The 22,406-nt window shown below is 41.6% G+C and overlaps 1 protein-coding gene across 8 annotated transcripts in view; it reads left to right on the forward strand.

The window, feature by feature from the left end:
* The window catches only part of trpm3 (transient receptor potential cation channel, subfamily M, member 3), a 134,814-nt gene that overhangs the window by 96,603 nt on the left and 15,805 nt on the right, over positions 1-22,406 (forward strand). For 6 of the 8 annotated variants that reach the window (XM_053869649.1, XM_053869650.1, XM_053869653.1 and 3 more), the window contains exons 9-16: positions 2,519-2,591; positions 8,117-8,217; positions 9,238-9,372; positions 9,450-9,500; positions 13,871-14,011; positions 15,930-15,959; positions 16,613-16,905; positions 19,156-19,384. In XM_053869649.1, the coding sequence (XP_053725624.1) occupies positions 2,519-2,591; positions 8,117-8,217; positions 9,238-9,372; positions 9,450-9,500; positions 13,871-14,011; positions 15,930-15,959; positions 16,613-16,905; positions 19,156-19,384 (1,053 nt within the window). Of the gene's footprint in view, positions 1-2,518; positions 2,592-8,116; positions 8,218-9,237; positions 9,373-9,449; positions 9,501-13,686; positions 13,723-13,870; positions 14,012-15,929; positions 15,960-16,612; positions 16,906-19,155; positions 19,385-22,406 lie in introns of all 8 variants that reach the window. The other 2 variants (XM_053869658.1, XM_053869657.1) reach the window with 1 other exon arrangement.

A 22,406-nucleotide genomic window follows, 5' to 3' on the forward strand; every position in this document is an offset into this window, starting at 1 on the left:
CAGCCTTGACTCAGAAACTGCCTCCAGCTGGTGCACCCCAACCTCTGGCAAAAAAATAAAAATAGCACGAGCAGGAAGCGCAGTCATCTATGGAAGCGTGAACGATCTGACACCACAGACTTAGGTGGTTGGTTCCAGCTGGGTGTCATTACCTGGCAAGTGAATGAAAGAGAAAACAGACAGGAAATACAATGACAAAATAAAAGCACACACATAACAGACCATGACAAGAAACAGGCTTGCCAACTACGCCCCAATATAAGTGTACAGTATATGGATCTTGACTTGAATGATGAACATGGAGTCAGACTGGGTGGAAATCTGATAAAATGGCACCTTTACTTACAGCCATAAACCAACGTGTGCCACTCTGAAAAGGTCATCCAGTCCAGTCGACCGATTAATTGGTGCATCACTAACAAACCCACTGTTGAACACAGGCGCTAATGATGGATGAGCCCGCCTTTGTCTCCTCAACAGATGGCTCCATAAATGTGTTGTTAACATGTATTGGAGCGAAGGCAAGGGAGCATTGCAGCATATGATATTGTAGCCACCGGCCACAGCATGGAAGACTGAACAACTCAAATGCACGTGTGCAAACACATCGCATTTTACACCAAACCAACAGCACATTGAGGTTGGCACTCATGATGAGGCGTTCAATCGATAGACTCACATCCCCTCGCACTCTCATTTCACCTGGAGCAAGGCATTTGGATTACGCTCATGCAACCACACACACTCACAGTTGTATGTTGATTTGTCGTCTGAGTGCACGTGGTGAAACGTGAGGTTTGATTTGAGCTTCCAACAAAAACCTGACACATGGAAATGAGGTGTTTCTGATGAGCCAGAACACTTTTGCCGCACTAGGGTTTGTGTGAAATGTTTAGAAAGGCGATGGTCGGGCTACAACACTGCAGCTTTGCCCAAGGGTTTAGAGAAAGCAGCAGCAGCAGCAGCAGCAGCAGCCAGAACCGCAGCTGAGACCGCAGCACAATCCCAGAGCTCTATGAAATGAAGCCATTTAGAGGGAGATGGGTAGAGAGATGGGCTGCAGGAAAGAGAGCAAGGTGGGAGGAGATGGATGAGTATATGGAAGGATTAGATGTGAGGCTCGTCGGGCATTCAGCGCACGCGTTCTCCAATACGTTGCCACGACAAGGTGACCTTCACACGTGTATCCTCACAAGAGCCCTCACATGGAAAGGTATCCCCATAAACGCAACATCTGTCGCCTTTTCACCGCTGCACTTTGGCTTCTGCCCACTGTACTTTACTCACAGATCATAAAAGATAATTGAATAAAGAATAAAAGGTAATTGTCGATCAGGTGACGGTAGGAAACATTAGTTTGGGTTCAGTGTTCGCTGAATGATAATAACATATTATTAAAATGTAATTATGTTTTTAAGGGTCACATCACATATTCACCCTGTCATTCTGTTTACTCAAAAACAAATTATTATATCCTCAACATCATAGAGGAAACGATTTCCTTTAAGATTGTCAATAAACATCTCTACTATATGGCACAAGACATCATAAAAAGTTCAGTGGTATGAGCAAATATGCAAAATATAAAATAGTACTGGATATAGTTTTTATATTTACCGTAATGTAATGATATGTTACAGTGACCCTACAGCTTACCACACCTTGTCCAGTCCTGGTTTAGAGTCAAACAGCTAGACAGCCATAGCTAAAGCTTATTAAAATATAGTTGTCAAATGTTGATGACCTCCGAGCCTCTGAAATGCATTTGTCGTAGAGCTTTAACCATTCATCTTAGCTGTAGTAAATGATTCTTCAACTTCCTATGACCCTCTAGCCTTATAAATGACCGAACACTAGCTCCTGTAATATGGTCGAACACAAGTCCCAAATGGTGCACGGTCCATCCTGGTCATTGGAGCATTTCATTTTTCAACAAATGGGACTCTATCCAATCACCCTCTGAGCCATTCTGTGATATTTCTTTAGTCCTGTTTTTGATTGATTATGAGCACTGCAGTGAAGTGAGTAAGTGTTCCTGCCTAGATGGGATAAAGGGGAAGACGAGGAGTCCCCCATTCTGACGGCAAACCTCTCAAGCGATGCTCCTCTCGGAACTTATGAGGCATAGCAGCCGGCTGCTGATCGGAAATGCTCTCTGATGTCAGTGCGATGTAACCCAGCACTGGATCTGAAAGTCAAAATTGGTATGTGAGAAGAAGAAACAGATGTTCAGCTCTCACTTTTAAAGAGAAAAGTCATTTAATTTCCTATTCACGCTGTCTGCACAGCGAACAAGTCGTACACTAGGTGACACTTGGTTTTATTGGCTGCGGCTGAGGGCTGAGAAGGAGAACACTACGTACATCCATTCACACCTGTATCTCCCGAGGAGCGGTTTGATCCAATTTTCACCGCCTTCACTCAAACCTGTTCATGCAATAAGCAGGGATGGAGTCAATGCAGAGGAAGATCACTTTGTAACACCCCGATCCCCTGTGTCTGTCTCACCTCCTCGCAGATAACTGTCTTCCGGATGGGGTCAGAGGGTCATCAGGACATCGACCTGGCAATCCTCACAGCTCTGCTCAAAGGTGGGTGTGTTGAAGTCTGTGCTCTAATGTACCGGTTCACCGTGGTCTTAAATACCATTCAGTCTGTGGTGTCCCATGCCTCGCACCCCATGTTTGGAATGGACCGTCGCAGGGTGAAAGATAGGACAGTGTGTTTTACTGTTGCAAGCGCTTCATTAAACTCTGGTAGCATCTTAAGATTTAAATAATGTTGAGAAAAAAATCAGGGTGATCAAATAAACACTAGCATAGTAAACAGTCCAGACGTTCAAGACACCACAAAATGTCTCTGCCCTTCTTCTCCCTCTTTGAATGGCCCCTGAACACTCACACGTTCAAGTTTGACTTTTGCAGTGTTTGAGTTTCGAGGCCCCACTGTTTATCGCATTTGGATTAATAACAATGAATAATAAAATAAAAATAAAAATCTCAAGATTTTGATCATTGTCCGCAGTGTGTGGATAATCAGGATTTTTTTGTTTTTGTAAATGTCACCAGTAGAAAAGGAAAAACCAGGTCGATAGTGTGGATTGTTTTATTTATTTATTTAAAATATGAACTGTTCATTGAGTTCAAATCAATTGGACTGGATTGGACCACCTTTTTTTCTTCTCAAACATCGCATTAAAGCCAAACATTAACCACAAAGCAACAACACGATCGACATTGAAACAAAGAAAAAACACTGTTAGCATAATAGCATCAAAACAAAACAAAAAAAAGAAATGAACGCAAAAATAACTCGATAAAATAGGAATTAAGAACAGATTTAAAAATAAGTAAATAATGATAATTGGCAATTATAAATTTAAATTACATGATAATTATTCATACATTTTAAATGTGCTTCTTGGTGTATTGTAATAATTTATGCAAAATTAATTTATATGAAAAGAGATTGAAAAAATTGATGATGTTGATTGTAAATAATCAGATTAAATCACTGGCAACACTGCAATTATTCCGATTTTAAAAAATCTATCGCTCAAATATTTGTCAATTCAGAATAGCAAAAAAATATATACTGCCTATGTATATGTATATAATCTATTCAAACTACATTTCTTCATTCATTATTCCCTTAATGGGGTTATGGGGGTGGCTTGCTATCTCAGTGAGGACCGGGGGACACCCTGGACAGGTCGCCAGTTCATGACAGACAGACACACATTAGCAGACAACTACTTCCTCATACACACGCCAATGCATCAGCCATCAGTTCTGCCTGTTTTTCTACTGTGGGAGGAAGAAACTCACACAAAGAAACCAGGCTAACATACAAACACGTGCTGCTATTGCCATCCAACCATTTTCTCCGCAGTCCTGATCGTCTTGTTAGTTTCTCTGCCGCTACATCACACTGCTCCACAACAGAAAGCACTTGTTCCAACTGCGAATACAACCTGCGACGCTACGCATAACTGGGTCAGAAAAAAGTGTGAATTCCCAGTGTCAGACGGACCAATTTAAGTCAGTCGTCATCGTTCCCTATCCTCCTCGACCTTATTTCCCGCTTTATTGTTTTCTCACCACCCAATTTGCATACACCCTCCCTTCCACACGCTCAGGGAGAAAGAGAGGATCCATTTATTCGATTGGTGTTCTGTGTCCTGCGTATCTATTACGCTCACATGCACACACGAGCCCGTCCAGAAGTAAAGCAGCGAGTCCTGTGGGAGAGCTTAGCGTCGCAGTTCAAATGATCGACTATCGTACAAACTGTTCCGTAGAGGGACACGTTTCCCACCGAGACGCTAAAAAGATTGTGGCAAGACCAAGAGGGATGTGTTTTACATAATTTATGTGAAAGAGTCAAGATGCTGTGTGTCAGTGCTCCATACATCACTCTGCTCCACATATATGCGCTTGTGTCACTCTTGTGTTCTTGTGCCTTAAAGTAATTTTAAACCCTCAATCATCTTCTCATTGTAATGCCGCGCGGCGTGTGTGCGTGTGGTAGGATCTGTTTGTACAACCACAACGATGAGAATCTGATGGCACTGGAGTCTGAAAGTTGCATTGCAGATCTGAATATTGAAGAGAGGAAAAAATATATTTTAGCAATTGCTGTAGGCTCATATGGCGATGAGTCATGGAAATAAGATCTCAAATATATATGGAGATTGCATGTTTTGCCTGTGCACACGTGTTCCTGTGGCTCTCTGATCTCCTCCCAGACTCCAGCTAGCATTGACTGAAAATCGTCTGTAGGTGTGCGTAGTGTGAGTCAAGACCAAACTCAATAATAAACGCAGCATTTAAGTAGCTGTCAACTTGAAAAAAAAATGTATTTTATTTTTACCTCACCTGCAGTAGACGATCTTGTCATTCTGTTGTTCTCAAAAGAATTAATAAGTGGTGAGACACCATGACTCCATACATGGAAAAAAGTCAAAATAGTTGGCCAGAACTCATAATGTTCAAGAACACAGAGGAAATAATGCAAATTAACGATGACATTTGTGTTGCAAACAAAATATTTAATGGGTTTCTTTTTAACTTGGGAATTCATCGCAGCTGTGGTACAGAATTTTCTTGACAAAAAAAAAAATCCAGCCCCTTGCAAATGTGTTCTTGAAACTCTTCAGTACTACACAAATATTTCAACATTCAACAATATTCAACACTTTTTTCAAGTTGACTTTTGCGTCTGACATTGACGCCGAAGTCATTCTGCACATTGACGCATAGGGATTTCAATGGAGTCCAGCCTGTCTCATCCTCCATCCTTCATCTTAGTGAAACATGCTACAATGGAGCCCCTACAGTATTGCGTCCACATGCAACACAGATGGCGAGTGACGTAGACGTCCACTTGAAAATAGTCAATATTTGACTCATTAGGTGAGAGAATGTTTTGAATTCATGGGTGTCCCCTGCCACGTATTTCATGTTGCTTAGACAAGCTCCGCCTTCCAGTAACCTCAACATGAAGGACTAAAACTAACCATTAAATTCCTTTGTGTTTTAAATGTGAAACAAACTTTAAAAACGGTTTAATTTAGTTTTAGTTTCTAAAGAGGGCCACACAAAGGTCACGCCTTGTTTTGGTTTCTGTCTTGGACTTGTGATGGACTGCTGACCTCTTAAACTGTACCTCGAACTCAAACCATGCCGGCAAGGCTTTCAGTGTTCGACCGCGTTTCACCATTCTACAACTGCAGCTGTCACTCAAGTGTTCTGGGACCAGCTAATATATTCTCTTCCACTGCAGCCTAATCAATCCACTTCCTGTTGACAGGGGGACATGCCAGTCAGACAAACTGCGATCCTGCGGAGATATCACTTTGAGGAAAATAGAAACTCATGCGGGGCGCTGATGTTTTGTCATCCTACAGCACTGTAGACTGCACTCACATATTTTAACCAGCAGTGACATCCAATAGGAAAGTCCTCCATCCAGTGGAAAATACGACCTGTCATAATCTCCCGTTGAGAATATTGGGTTTGTGTCTTCATTTTGTGTTCCACGCAGCTGCTTCAGAAACAATCGGAGCGAGTGCAGCTTAAGAAACAAGACGAAAGAAAAGAGTTTGGAATAATTCATGACCCGCAGTCTGTCGATGTATAGCAACCGTCCTGCAGGAAAGTGGTGTACAGTAACAGCCTCTTAATAATACACGCTGGCCCAGATGTTAAATGCACACATATCTCCAGTAAAGTGCTTATTAGTGAGGTCGGCGTCTCATTAATAAACTCCTGACATTAAGCTGCACCGACATTGGAGTTTAAATTCGCACGCATTAAAAATGACACACCCAAGAGATTATGGCGTTTTATAGAAAACACCATTTTTTAAGAAAACTGTGATAAATAGTTAGGGTATTTTTCCCCATTCGGGGAGATGACTCCCTCTGTTCAGGTGAATTATTAATGAGGAGAGGGGATGAAAAGTTCATTTGTGGCTGATGAGGCAGCACAACAGCATGTTAAAAAAAGTTTAAACTTTATGTTGAGTGAAACAGACATAAATCTGTACGCTGAAGTGAGAAATCTGTCACGATAAATTTGTCTTTTTAAAATCTCCGCAGTATGTTTCAAATATAACTGTGAGCCAATTTCAATGTACATTTAATGCCAATATTCCTTTATTTTTCATGTGAACAGAAATATTATTAGCTTTGACTGATAAAATCTGAAGCAAAAAATGAGTGATGACAAAACTCCTAGATGGTCCTGGATGTTGGGATGGAGTCTCCAAAAGGGCAACAAATTGTGTATTCATTGAATAGCTTTTAAAGTGGTGGAGAATTACAACAACTTTCTCTATATTATTGGAGGCAAATTTTGGCATATAGCTCCTTTGTTTTGCCTTTTCTCCTTCAAGGACACACATCCATCGGCTTTCTCTCCCTGGCGGATTACAATTTTATCATGCCTTGGACGTTTCTCTTCTATCTGTTGCCGGGTCGTGGGGGCAGCAGCTTCAATAGGTCGCGCCAAACGCCCTTCTTTCAGGCAACATCCACCAAGTCCGACTGGAAGCCAGAGAAGAGATATACCTGGGGCGACCCCTCAGTCTCTTCCCAGCTGGCCGTGCTCGAAACCCCTCCAAAGAGAGGCATCCATCCTCATGAGATGCCCGAGCCACCTCAACTGACACAACGCAGAGAAGCTGTGGCTCTACTCTGAGTCTCTCCCGACTCACAGAACTCCCCACCCTCGATCGATCACAATCATTCTCTAGAAACCGTGTAGTTTTTTTGCAATGGGACATTTGCAATATGAACTGAACATGATGCAGACAATAGCATTATTAGAGCTCAAAAACTGAACATAACAAAACCTACGTGTCATGCGGCAGAGCGGCATTCAGTCTGTAATTTAAATGAAGAATTTCCATTTCCAACACAGTTACACAACAGAGGTGCAACAGAGTGCGAGTGAAGCGAGCGATTACCGAGAAGGAGCACATTTGATTTGGGGTGTTATGCAGGACCGTATTGAGTGTTAGCATCTCTGCCTGCATCTGATGCAAATACTTCTAAAAATACTGGAAGAAGAAAATGTGTTTTCTCAGCTGACACGCTGACATTAGACAATCTGCAGCAAACTAGATTTAAAGCTCCTGTGCTTTGTCACTATGTAATTTTTGTGTGAATCTGTGCCGGTGTCAGGTCAGGTCAGAACTAGCCTTAATTTGAAGTGGTGAAACAGAAAGCTTAAAACGTTTTGGCCGCTTAAAATGTTTGAGAAAATGAAACGCACCAGCTGCAACAGAGATCTACGTCTCCAACTCAGTGATCAGTGCTTGATGTGCCAAACGCTAACAAGGCCAAGTTTGTGTTCCAACCTTGCTCTTACAAAACACCTTCAAGCACGGCGGAAATGAGTTTGACTCCATCACAATTTGCAATGTGTTTGAATTTTGTATTTTCAGAAAGCTCCATGTCTCCAATTACTCTGTTCTCTTCTGAACTGCACTAATCACATTCTCCAGTGTTGGTACCTGCTGCAGCATTTCAAGTTTACAAGTGGCGTGTTTTCAAGTTCAAGTGGTGTTGTCAGGCCTTTTTGTATACGCTTTGAATTTGTTTCTCTGTCAGGTGCCAACGCCTCAGCGCCGGACCAGTTGAGTTTAGCACTGGCATGGAACAGAGTGGACATCGCCCGCAGTCAGATCTTCATCTACGGACAACAGTGGCCTGTGAGTAAATGAGTGATATTAGTGTGTGGTGTTTGCTTACACACATGGACATGTACAGAGGAGGGATAGACAGTACATTGGCAGGAAGATGTTGAGGTTGGAACTGCCAGGCAGAAGGTGGAGAGGAAGGCCATGGTGAAGGAGGACAGGAGGTTTGTAGGTTTGAGAGAAGAGGAAGCAGAGAACAGGGTGAGATGCTGAAGGGAGAAGCTGGGGTTTCCATCCACCTATTCTTATTCCAATTTTTATAAATTGTGACTCTAAACTTTAATGGCAATGCTACACACTACAAAAAAAAGACTGAATATTTGCAAAAAAAAATCATATAAATTTAATGTGTATTTATACAAAGAAATAATGAGGTTTTGTGGATAAACAATGATGTCATAGTCCCGTCAGCCTCGGCTCTCGACCTGTAAGTCGCCACTTCAAACAATACTGGCGCTCTGCACATTAGTGCACATTTGGCAACAGCTGTTCAGGTTATTGTCAACATTAACACAAAATCTTCCACTACTCTGTCACTATAAGCAGTGCACGGTTGTTTCGGAGAAGCAAGCAGTCGCAACCACAAGTTTAATACTTTGAGCGAACCTTTATTTTCTCAAGTCACAGACACACTGTTTTGAAACTGCAAGGATTATGATAGCAAAATGTTCAGCTCCGTGTGGGTGTCGCCATTCTGGATGGGAAACAGCAAAGAAATGTCAGCCGAGCGTGTTGTTTACTTTGTGGCTGAGAGACACTCGCTGATGACATCATCTCGTGGCGCACTCTCCTCTCAATAGTAGCAGTCAACGTAACGACAAAAGAACAGCAATAAAGTCGCACTTCTTTTGGCGCATTTTCCTAAATTCGATAAAAATGTTGAAACATTCTAATGGAAACCCCATGAATGATGATAATGTAGAGGAGAAAAACAAGATTGGTTATCCGTAGAAAACATTTATTTACATTGAGTAATGCACAACCAAAGAAGTGAAAATACCGTGTGTGTTTTCTGGATCTCCTGTGTGTCAGGTTGGTTCGCTGGAGCAGGCCATGCTGGACGCTTTAGTACTGGACAGAGTGGACTTTGTCAAACTTCTGATAGAGAATGGAGTCAGCATGCACCGGTTTCTCACTCTGTCCAGACTGGAGGAACTCTACAACACGGTAATTACTACACCAAGCGTACTATAATATGCAATCTAGTTTAAAAAATAAAAAGACCCGTCTTTTCAACCCTCCAGAGACATGGACCTTCCAACACGCTCTACCACCTTGTCAGAGACGTCAAAAAGGTACAGTCGCCTCATCACCCAGCTGTGTGGCAGTGGTACACGGGAATGTCTGCTTTAATGTGAACATTAAAGTGGCGTCGCATTATGTAGCGTTTAAGTTGCTTTTTATTGTGGTGCCTTTCGTTTGCATCTATTTGTTTTGATGACATTTTTGAGTAGATGCTGTGAACTGCAATTAGATCTCTTTCAGCTGGAGTTATGGGCTGCAGTGGCTGCGTAGAGCTGTGCACGACCGCCATCCCTCTCATAGCTCCTGTTTATTTCACTTTCTACGGCTCACTCATGCTGCTGTTTTTCTCAGGCATTCAGGAACATTGCAAGCAAACCTTGTTTTATCCACAGAACTGAGAAGGAACAGCTCTGAATATAAAGTACTCCATTCATTTTCAGTGTTTACTTTCCCCCGTGCTTTTTGAACGTCTGGTTGATTTATAGTCCTGCCCAAAAGTGAAGGCCATAACTCTATTTGTAAGAAGATATGTTCTGGTTGAATTTTGTAAAGATGCTCCTAGATGGCTTTCCTAAGTTGGTTAAGACTATAAAATGTGTTTTTTTTTTCCCTAATCCTATTATATTTGGCTGATCAGGTTGCTCTCAGGACCTTTTCCCATCTTTCTATTTGGAACCATTAAAGGTGCCGACCTTTGTCATGGGAGCACTTGTCTGCAGAGCTATCTTGTGCTGTCAATGTGTATTTCCGAGGCTTCCGCTCAGCATTGTCATGATGAGTAAATGATTAAGAACTGGACCTTTCCCATTGACTTAGAGAACATAGGAAGATCTATTCAGACCCTTATCTGCTCCACAAAGTTGCAATTGTGATGCGTATCTCCATTGTTCCTTTATCAGGGCATCAGTGTTTCGGTATAACTGATAAATTCTTGATCTGACTCAGTCAGGCATTTCCTATCCGCCAAGTGCTGCTTGCGCTGATACTTGAGTTCCAACTGTAATTATTCATACACACAGCTCTTGTGCAGAGAGTTAAGTTTGTAAACAGGTGGATCGAACACGTTCATATACATGGGCAGTTAAATAATGGCTGGCCAGAACAGTCAGAACAGAACAGACCATTTAATCTTAACTGAACTACTGTGACGTGCGCAGCACAGTAAAGTTGAGTGTAAACAGCTGGAGGCCACAGCACTTCCTTCTTCCATTTCTAAAGTAAATTCCAGTAACTACATTATTCCAAACCGTGTTTTGTTATTATATGACACAGAAAACCGAGGGCTCCCTCATTCAGACATCTTGGGGGGCTCTGGTGCTCAAGCCGGAAAAAAGGGCACCTACTGTGTCACAAAAAAGTTGTCGTTGCTGGGTTACTTTGTCACTTAAATCATCAACTTTAATGTGTCTACTGTGACAAAAATGTGCTGCCGCTTCGCTTCCGGTGTATGAAATATCAAATGGAATAACAAGGCTATTTCGTGTTTTTGTATTTGTTAACAACCCATAACAATTACAAACTGTCCTACTGTGGGACGCTCAGACATCGTGTTTACGTTTCTGCTGCTAATGGTTGGAGGAGTTCCCATGTTGCTCGCGGACCAATTCTCACACGAACCAATTCTCACACGAACAAATGCCCCTTAGATATCTAAATATTTGGGCGGAACTTATGAGGGAGTAACTTTTTTTTCCCTGCTGCATTTCTTTATTAAGAACCACCGTAAGAAGTCACCGTTCCTGTGACATCACTGGGTCACGGCAGATGTTTTGGTGAACACAATATTTGGTGGTTACGTGTTTATTTTGACTGACATTAATCGTCCAAGAGTCTGTCAGCAATGCTGTTTTTGTGTGTGTGAGTGAGTGTGTGGATTGTCGAGGCCCAATTGTGAATTGAATGTTCCTACATGCGCATCACTGTATTTGTTTATAGTCATAGCCTCGAGCAAGCAAATGCATTGAAGTAGCCAGGGCCAGAGCCTTGGCTGGGAATTTACATTCAGCCCATGTTTGCATGGCGATTTGGTGGGATCCCTCTGCTGGGGTGGGTGATGTTGAGGTCAGCAAAACCCACATTAGCTCAGTGAGCTGTTCATTAATTAGCGCATTAGTGATTACAGTAATAGTCCGCGGGGACTTGCTGCTGGAACACTGGTGCTGCACTGCCTGCCTCTTCACCTGCCGACTGTGAAACCAACCATTCATTCATATGCAAGACACCGGCAGCGCCTTGTTTGGTAGAGCTGTGCTACATGGACGCCACCATGTTGTTGTCATTGCTTTGCTATTATCTGATGCAAATAAGCTGTTGCCTGTGGGTGACTCACAATGTTATCTGTGTAATGTTATCATCCTGCGCTGTAGAGCTTGAAGCGACACTGTCAATTATACTATATTTACACTGCGGTTCGGAGCAGGTGTTACCCCGCAATTAGCTTGTGTTTTTAGGAGAAATCCGATTATGATCTGTGCGGAGGTTTGCTTCTATGTTGCGGCTTTAAAGCGAAGACAATGAAAGAACCGGCCGCCATCCTACAGAATATCTTCAGTCAGAGATAACTTGGCAAAGTAGGGTTGTAAGGTTGGTTAATACTTGATAAGAAAACTATGCTATGAGAGCAGTGAGATCTGGATGAGGGTGGTCCACAGTGCCAGGGGCTGGACCACGAAAGGCGACGCCTAGCAAGATGTTAGCGGTAGAAGATAATTATGCATGTAAGAAATACATTACAACTGCATTTTGACTCATTTGGGGGTTTAGTTTTTAATTAATAATTTTGGACGGTTAATGTTAGCACTGAATCAATTTATCGCGATGAAACATGCATGTAGTATATATATATATATATATATATATATATATATATATATATATATATATATATATATACACATACACATACTTTTATAAATTGTAGGTAATAAATAAATAAAAACAAATTCATTGGAACCCAACACTAGGCCTTGAGTTTGGCAAATATCCCCTGATATATTCATTTAGATCACCAGCGTTGGTTTATTAGTTTATAAATAAGAACAACAATAACTGAGTTGGGGTGTTTTTCAATGTACCTTTTGTTTAGCTGTCTACTCAAGTATAAAAAAATAAAATAAAATAAGTACTCGGATGTATTCAAACCTATTTTATTCTTTCATAGTCTGTTCAGTTGGTGTATAAATTTCAGCCTCTACCACAATTGTAAACCAACAATGCACCACTGACACACTGCAAGCCATAGTTGTGGCAGCTTTATCCTTCAACCACCTCACCAAGAAATGTTGCATTCTATTGTGATACTTGTTTATTTTTTGACTTCTTTACAAATATATCTAAATCTTACACCTCAACCAATGCTACGGAACAGGTTGCTCGGTTGGGGTAAACTTCTCACCTCCTGACTATAGTTCCAACACGTTCTGTATCATTTGCTTGAGCAAGCAGTAAAACAATGAAACAGAGCAACCTACATTTCAACGCCATTTTTTGGGTTACGTTTTTTTTAATCGCTGTGGATCTAGTGGAGCGATTTGAAGATTTAGATAAAAGATCTGTTTCTTTTTTTTTAAATTTTTTTATCACCCCCGTGCATTGGTCAGGAAATTACCGCGGTTCGTAGGTGGGTTTGGGTGAAAACCCCTCATGCTCTCACAGTAGGAGACCGGCTAATGACTGCAGGATCCGGGGTGGTGGGGGTTTGACTCGACTAAATTCCTCACGTGAAAATGCTTTTAATCCCGCTCTGCCCTTCAGTAGTGAAATCCATTTGTACCCCATGATATTGCCCTTTCTTATAATGAGTCATTACCGCTTGGTCTAGCTCCTATCCAGGACTTCATTCGACCTCTCAGATAAGATCTTATTCTAGCCCTTAATGCAAATCTTTCAAAATCATCCTCATTTCTGCTGATATCATTGTCTCTTGAATGATATTCTCTCCGTCAATCCTGTCCACTCGATATTACATTATTCATCTTTTCTCACAGTTTTTTGAGGATTTTCAGAGCCAATGTCATTCGAAGAACAGACGCCGGATGTAATCTATTATCGTTTTAACACACTGCAATGTCAAACATAGTTCACCCCATGATAAAAAGGATATATTTCAGCCTTAAAAGTGAAAGCCAAATTGCGCAAAGCAAAAGATCTTGTCTGAGAGTTTCATGTTTCTAGTATCCCCTCTCCTTCATTCCCCTAAAAACGGTCTTTTCACTGACATTGTGTGTTCTTTCCAAGCGAGAATATCCAGGGTTCAGTTGGATCTACTTCAAGGTGAATCAGATAATCATGTTTTACTTTTTTTTGCCAAAAAAAAAAAAGTTTGATGTCCATTTTTGTGTGAGACAGTGAGATTTGTTTCTTTTTTTCTTGGTCTCGGTTTTGTTTTATGGCTTATGGAGCATGTTCTGTGGCTTCGTAGGGAAACCTCCCGCCGGACTACCGCATCAGCCTCATAGACATCGGACTGGTTATTGAATACTTGATGGGGGGAGCATACCGGTGTAACTACACCAGGAAAAGATTCAGGACCCTGTACCACAACCTATTTGGACCAAAACGGGTGAGAAATGATGTTGTTTTTGCCAAAATTCTAAAACATATTTAGTGAAATTTGCTTGTGTGCCATCATCAATCTGGATACAATTCATTATTTATTTGAGAGTTCATATTTGACTTTATTACTGCTGCCACTGCTACTGCTAACAACTATTATTACTGCTTGTTCACTTACAACCAAACAACACCAATACTGCTTCTGCTTTTACTACCACTCCTGTTGCTTTTGTTGGTCTACTTTATATCCTGCCTGTTTCGTACTTCTGATACGTCCACCAATGTTTTGTACTGGGACATATACTACTACAACTTTCAGCAACTTTACATTTATTACAATGGTAATTCACCATTATTTCTATACCAACTTTACTACGACCAACTTAATAAATGTAGTGATATCTTTTCTCCTTCTATTATATTAATGCGTCTACTGGTACCATTACGGCATTATTGATCAGGGGTGGAAAACTACATTTTTAAGGGCCCCACATTCTTGTTGGGGGCATAAAGCCAAAAGACATGGACAGAAGAAAAAAGTTGTGCCATTGATTTAAGTGTTTTTTATGAAAATATTTATTTTATGAAAATAGCAAGGAGTTAATAGGAAAAAAATGATATTATAACATTAAAATGTGGTTGTATATAATTGTCTTTCATATACTGTACAGTTTACACATCAATATACATCATAAACATCTGGAATTGTTTTACTATTTCATCTACATTTATTTTGAGGGACAACTAATAGTATAATAATCTAATATAAGTGAACATTTCAGTATGTGTTAACCATAAAAGAAGAAATAAAATAACAAAAAGGAAAAAATAACTCAGATGTTATATTTAGAATTATGGTATTGAACGATGAAAAAAGTATCAATGCTTCTGTAGTTTAGCTCTGACCTCATTAGGCCTGCATGAATGCAGTTGTATAACACTGGTAATGCTACTGTTACGACAACAGCGACATGGAACAAAGACTGTTGCTTCAGCTTTTCATTTTTTCTGCTGCTGGAGGAACTTCTTCAGTGGCTCCCATGGATACTGCTGCAACAAACACAGTTACAGCTTTTACAATTTGTAATCCTGCTCCACTCATTACGTCATGATATACTTCACCGAGCGCCACCAGTGCTACTGACACTACCATTAGAGAACTAACCAATCCAAAAGCGCAACAACAAAAACAGTGAATCTATTGCTGGCGCTCATTAGAATCCAGCGGCACCAGTGCTCCGTCTGCCACCTCTGAGTGCAGCCATCCACACTGCTTTCTGCAGCAAAAACCTACCAATCGCTGAGAGCTCCGGAGCCTGCCACCGGAGCGGCGCTGTTGCAGTCATAATGGAATTATTCCACTTATAATTTCACTCCGACACCGTGCTACAAATGAAACATGATATGAAATCAATCTGATCAGCATCCTGTTTTCACGTGGCTTCCTGTGACATTACAGTTCACATGAATGAAGGATGTCGGTTTGATAAATGCATGAACCCAATAAAATAGCATGGTGAAGTCATTCGAGATATGTTACTGGTAGGCACATGTTTCTTGTGGGCAAACTCTGAGCTTGCAACAACAGTGACAGTTTGATTTTATACAACACATTGTCTAAACACATATTTACATCGCCTCACAAAAGATCTAAAAATCCCCACAGGAGATCCACTCTATTTTTATCAGCTCAGATGATGGCACTCGAGTGCATAATTCATACGAGCCCTGCCTTAATACAGCTACACGCCATACATCGGTTCATGCATGAACAGCACAATGCACGTGAGGCTGTGAGCAACAGATCGCTCATTGTGGGTTATGTAGCGAAACTCTCTGATCGTGTGTCACCTACGTATAAATCTGTGCTGAGTTGTTGTTTAAATACAATACATTCACCATTGCCTTTGCATGTTTTCTCCCAGCCCAAAGCCTTGAAACTTCTTGGGATGGAGGTGAGTGTCCCAGTATTGGTCTTGTATATGTGTGTGTGTGTGTGTGTCTTAAGTATTGACTCTCAGAATCAGCTTTACTCAATTAATTCAACCGTGCAGCATGACTGACGGACTGACTATTGTTTCTAAAGCTTCCTCAGATGTGAGCCATAAAGATTTGATCTCGTGATATGCAAACCATCGGTGTAAGATTTGAAGGAGAGCTACTGTAATTACACCCTGTACACTTGCAACAGCGTGGAATCCTATTAGAGAATGTTCAATACATTGGATGCACAGGGTGTTTCGTTGTCCCTGGAGGTGGAGATGATGTTGCTTCCTTATTGATTCACGTTGACTGAGACTTAAGGGTGCACCGCGACAACATATCAGCAGCACTGTTGCGTGAGTGCGGTCTGCTGTAGACGAAAAGTTTTCAGCATTTCATCAATGGAGGCAGCTTCATTTTAGGTGTCCCAGAGTTCTCCTCATTTCTGTTTCAGGCTTGACTCCACAGAACCATTACATTTCTGAAAGACATTTTGAAATTGTCCATAAAATTATAGAAAATTCTGAACCCAATATTTCAACGTTCTCTACCTGAATACCAAACTTCTGCCCTGTTCATGAAGAGCCTTTAAATCTTTCTCGTGAAATGCTTGGGTTCCTACCAGGACGACATGCCGATCCGCAGAGGCCGTCAGAAAACCAAACGGAAACGAGAGGAAGAGGTGGACATCGATTTGGATGACCCGGAAATCAACCACTTCCCCTTCCCCTTCCACGAGCTGATGGTCTGGGCCGTGCTCATGAAGCGTCAGAAGATGGCGCTGTTCTTCTGGCAGCATGGTGAAGAGGCCATGGCCAAGGCTCTGGTGGCTTGCAAGCTGTGCAAGGCGATGGCACACGAAGCGTCTGAGAATGACATGGTGGACGACATCTCGCAGGAGCTCAACCACAACTCCAGGTGGGTGACACACACAATGATCTCACACACACACACAATGATAGATGCAAACATCTGGTCGACATCTAGACAGAGATTTTCTGAGCAACACTGCACAGTCTCTCCTGGAAGTGACCCATTTCACAGAGCTCCAGACTCTTCTGGGATGAAGTGGCATGAACAAAACAATAGAAGTTTAAATGTGCTTTAGTTTTATCATGTGAACAGCTGTCTGTTAATGAAGGCAACTCGCTTTAATATTGTAAACCACAAATGCTTTACCAAATCATCTACACATGACTGGATGTCAATTTTCAATAGTTACTTTTGGATGGATTATAACAATGGAAGGCATGTTAAACGAAAGGGTGCACTGATCTCCATTATTGAATGTCAAAAGGTGACGGTCTGGTCTCACTAGTGTCCTACAGACCAGGGGTTCTGAACCTTTTTTATCTTGGGCCTCTACCTTTCCCAGAACAAATGAGCCCGGGGCCCATTCAAGTAATAGAACTGATTCATTACTCTTGATTTCATTTGTGATCAATAACCATATTTAATCTATTTACACGTAAAAAATAACCTTGTGGAATTACATGAAACTATGTGATCATTGCAAAGATATTTATTTGTCATCGAAAAGTCCAACCAGTGGTAGAACCAGGTCCAAGTCTTATACATCAAATTTACTGAAGAAAAAAGGAAAGAAATACACTTGATGCAAACTGTTGAGGAAAAACTGAATACAATTCTGAATAAATAAATATAATAAATCCATGTCTAAATATCATAACATAAAAATAATACATTTTATTTAAACTCCATGGGAGATATAAGTAAGTGGAATTGAAAGTATCACCAGAAAATGTTCGGAATATTTTTAAAAACTGCTTCAATAGTTGCTTTCATGAACAATTTTTCCTGTTGGGGGGCGGCATCACTTTCTTCATCATCTTTTCTGTTTTTTCCATTGTTGTTAAACATCACAGATTTGCAGCTGTCAAGTCAATTCAATGACTCACCACTGCCACCATACGTGCCTGTATTATAACTGAGTCTCTCGCGGCCCTCATAGCCCAGAGGTGTAGAACAAAAAATTTTAGCGGCCCTCTAGGAGGCGCTCACAGCCCAACCATGGGCCCCTGCTCTATGGTTAAGAGTCACTGCTATAGAGCTTCCCCTTGACTCTAGCTGCCTCTCTTCTGTCACAGATCACCCCTGACAGTCATCTCCACCTTTACCACCCTGTCTGCACTCTCTTCTTCACCTCTTTTGATCTCCGTCCATTACTCTTCTGTACCTCTACTGCCTCACCTTCACTCTTCCTCCTGCCTCCCTCTCATTCTGTCCTGCTTTCCCTGACCTTTTCCTTTTCTCACTGCTCATTCACACAATGTGGACCAGATGTAGCTTTTTGCTTTTTTTTTTTGTTTTTATTTTGCGTTTCTTTTAAAAGCTGTTTCTTGTGAATGATTCTGAAAGAGTGCGTTGTATTAAATAACCTTTGTGTAACTGCACTTTTTCTTATTTTATAATAGGTTAGGTAAAATCTTAAATCATAGGTTGTAACATTTTAAGCCACATTCAAGTTTATTTTCCATCAACCCTTCTGTCTTTTGTCTTGAAAGCCCTTCAGAGTATATAATGTGGCCCCTAAAGGAATTGAATTGTCCATCCCTGATGTCCACAGTTTGTGATAGAAAGCTGAAGTCTTCATGATGACGTGTGTAACTCAAACACCAAGACTAGTCACATACAAGTTTTCTTGAAGACAGGAATATTTTTTTAGCTTTTCGAGTCTTCGTTTTTCAGTTCCGTGACTGAACAAATGTAAACTCTGGTCTGTTGAGATGAATGGTGTCCTATTACTGCTCTCGCCTCGATGCAATTGCAGTGATGGAAATGACCAAATTCTAATGAGTCCATCACAGTAATGAACTGGCGCAGAAATGTATGCGAAACCAAGGAAATAAATTAGCACATAAACTGTTTGCTTCGTTTTTGTTCATGACTCACTCCAAGTTAGACACATTTGTGCAGAAACTTGAGTTCATATTTGCAAATCCATTGTCGGAAGGCTGTAATTACAGAGCTGTGTTCACGACTTCCTTCTTTGAAATGGTTTGTTTGGATTCTGCTCTTGAAATGAAATCAATACTCAGTGTTTATCTGCACCAGCATTCAATCGTTCTGCCATGCAATGATAAAAAAGAAACACTGTGTTGCTGTCACCGTGTGCGTTTGTGATATGTGTTGCATATCATTTCCTAGAGAGTTTGGCCAGCTGGCAGTGGAGCTTCTCGACCAGTCGTATAAACAGGACGAGCAGATGGCCATGAAGCTGCTGACGTACGAGCTGAAGAACTGGAGCAACGCCACCTGCCTGCAGCTGGCTGTAGCAGCCAAGCATAGAGACTTCATCGCTCACACCTGCAGTCAGATGCTCTTGACGGACATGTGGATGGGACGTCTGCGTATGCGCAAGAACTCAGGCCTGAAGGTAGACGCTTCCCTCATGTCAGAACGCCTCAAACTGAAGTTTCACTGAGTTGTGACACCTCCTCATCAGTATTTAATGGAGTGCTCCTCAGTAACTTACCAGAACACTCATTCTTGTTATAGCTGCTTCCAGATGAATGTTGGTTGCACCTTTGAGAACAGGATTTCAAGATTTGGATTCAGCTTTTATTGTATTTCAATCTGTCGCCTGAAAAGGTTTCTCAACAAAAAGATGTTGTCAAGGCCTGTTGTTCTCATTGACAAGAAGTTTTGTCCAGCCATCTAGTTGAGTGTGCCGAGTTAACTCACGCTCACGGCAACTTAACCTGTGTCTACTTTCACTTTTTCTGCTCAAAATACAGTTCTTGGCATCCTCATGCGATGCCGAGATGAACTCAAGAGGCCTCTATTTTTTTCCTTTTATTTACAAACAAGCGAACAGTTCCAACCTGAAACTGAGTGAGTTATCCACGGATGCCATTGTTGATGTTCTGACGACACAATTTTCATCCTTTCAGCTACAATTCTAATGAATCAGAGGAGATCGGAGAATACAAAGCCCTAGATGAGTGTTCCTCAACTCAAGTCCTCTGAAGACCGAATTGAAGACATGTGATCTAGTGGGAAATTTTGAACTTCCCATTTGCGATGTCAAGTTTAATTTATTCTTTTTTATTCAAAATGATTGTACAGCTTAAGGACCCCAGGAGACATCTGTCAAAAGTGTTTGCCTCAGCGCCTTACCTCCAGTGGAGACCTGTAGATCATGCAGTATAGGTGATCCTCCAGTCGCTGCCAAGCAATCATGACCATGATTCAGACACAGTAACTGATCAGACATGTAACTTTGCCCCACTATCATTTGCCAAGCGAGGTCTTGCTCAAAGGCACTGCAGGTTTCAGGCACATAACTTTACTCACTACCATCACTGCTTCTCCACTGATCGCTCCTCAGGCGCAACTTTGTCTTCCTTTGTCTTTGTCTTCCAATGTAAACAAACTGGGCCCACGTTCGCATCAGATAACAGATCGCTAGCTGCTTTTTACCTACTACCATGATGTACATATCCTTGCTATACAATACAACAAAGAAATGTTCCAGCATGTTAACCTGGTTGCTCACCAGGAGAGCTGCCAGACCAAGACAATACCAAAGTTCTCTCCATTTCAGAAAAGTACCACGAATGCTTTTGGATTATTTTTGCCGAGTATCTGATCTGATACCTTTTTGATCTTTCTCTGTTCGAAGTCTTATCTTCCCCTCTCTGTTGCATGGCTTACAACTGGTCACAGTGCTTGAAGTGACGGGAACACGCTTTTGCAATACCTGGAGAATACAGTGAAAGAATTTCTGTATTTTTCAAAACATGTCAAAGCATATGCCAGAGAGGGTTTTTGATGAACCACTGAAAGTTGCATATGATTTAAGATTATTCATCAATGACGCCCAAAATTCCTGCCTACAGCACCTTTAACTTTTGCCTTATCTATTACCCTCTGCTGATAATGAAGATTGCATGCGTATTTTAAATCTCACGCATACATAAAATAAGCTTCACCGTACCTTTGGCCGAGCTGAGACTGAACTGCACTCTGCAGGATAATAAAAATGCATTTCATTTATGGAGCGAATCTTTTATACAACGTGTCGTAGCGCAAAATGCATTATGCGTAACTTGACTTGACTCAATATCATCCATAATTTATGAGCCGTTTTTTAATCCATCTATAGCTGCCCCTACAAATGTGAATTTAAATTATGACTAGGTTTTGTTTGTAGGTTAAGTGGCTCTTCACTGGCCGCTTTTACAGGGGTACACATTTGTGTGTCAGAAGTCCTGAGTGATAAAAGAGACAGCTGCGTCAGTCAAACACTCCTGAATTATCTATGATGAAGGTTCGCCCTGGGACGCTCCTAAAGGGCAGCCAGCGGGTGCAGACCTAGTCGAACTCAGACTGAAGCAGGATGACGACTGACTGGACTACAGGTAGAGAAGGCCAGCCTTTACAGGAGGGAGAGCGGCAGGCGAGGGGAAGAGGAGATACAAGCACTACTAATGCAGAGCTAGTGAAGCAGAAAAGACAGAGTAGAAGCCACAAGTGGAACAAACAAGGTTCCCTGCCCCTGGAGTTCAGGACGTTCAGGAAATAACACTGTCAAAAGAATTTCTCAGCACATTTTGAGTGACTGTACTGTCAACCTCTCTCTCGGTAGCATGTATCACACATGGTTATGTAAAGAGTTATTACGCCTAATGTGTCAAGGCCAAAATGACTGATCATTGTGTGGCATTAGAACTCACCATTTCCAACAGACTTTTGATTGATCGGATAGTTCTCGGAAGATTCTTCAACTTAAATAACACGCACGTTTGCTGTCCATCTGAAGCTCTTATCGAGTGGATGACTCTCCTTCTTCAGCCTCATCCCTCAGTGTCACCTTCACACCTTTGTGGTCCCAACTGTACTCGCCTGTGTCCTCCCCTCATCCATCATGGCGGCGCCACATTCCCATTCTCCTCTTGGCTAATGACATGCTAATTGGCTTCCGTGTTGACAGGCTTCATTATAAATACCTCGGTTTTGTCATTCAGCCGTCTAAGCTCGGTCAAACCCCGTGGCTTAATGGGTTTTATTAAAAAGTCACACGGAGCCCAGCAGGTGAGGCTTTGTCAAACTACTGTGGCTCCACAGCCTCATTTCATCCACACAGACAATTCAAACATGAGTTGTGGACCATTCACTTCAGTGCACAACTGTTTGTTTTTTTTTTTTTTTTTTGACAAAGAATAAATGAAATGGTGAGTCTGTTGAGTGAGAGCTTTAATCGACGTCTCCTCCAACCTCCTGCAAGCGACGGTGAACGCCCAGGAAACCTCCTGCAGTGGCAGCTTGAAACACCCGCAGCCTAAAACGTGATCATTTTCTCCAGCTGTAGCCAGCTTTTTAAACACCTACTCCCCATTGTTGGTCGCTTCTTGTCAAAGCAGGTATCAGCCGAGCACTATAACCCTCCTTAATGT

The sequence above is a fragment of the Synchiropus splendidus genome, chromosome 7 (genome assembly GCF_027744825.2).
Source record: "Synchiropus splendidus isolate RoL2022-P1 chromosome 7, RoL_Sspl_1.0, whole genome shotgun sequence".
Classification (NCBI taxonomy): Eukaryota; Metazoa; Chordata; class Actinopteri; order Syngnathiformes; family Callionymidae; genus Synchiropus; species Synchiropus splendidus.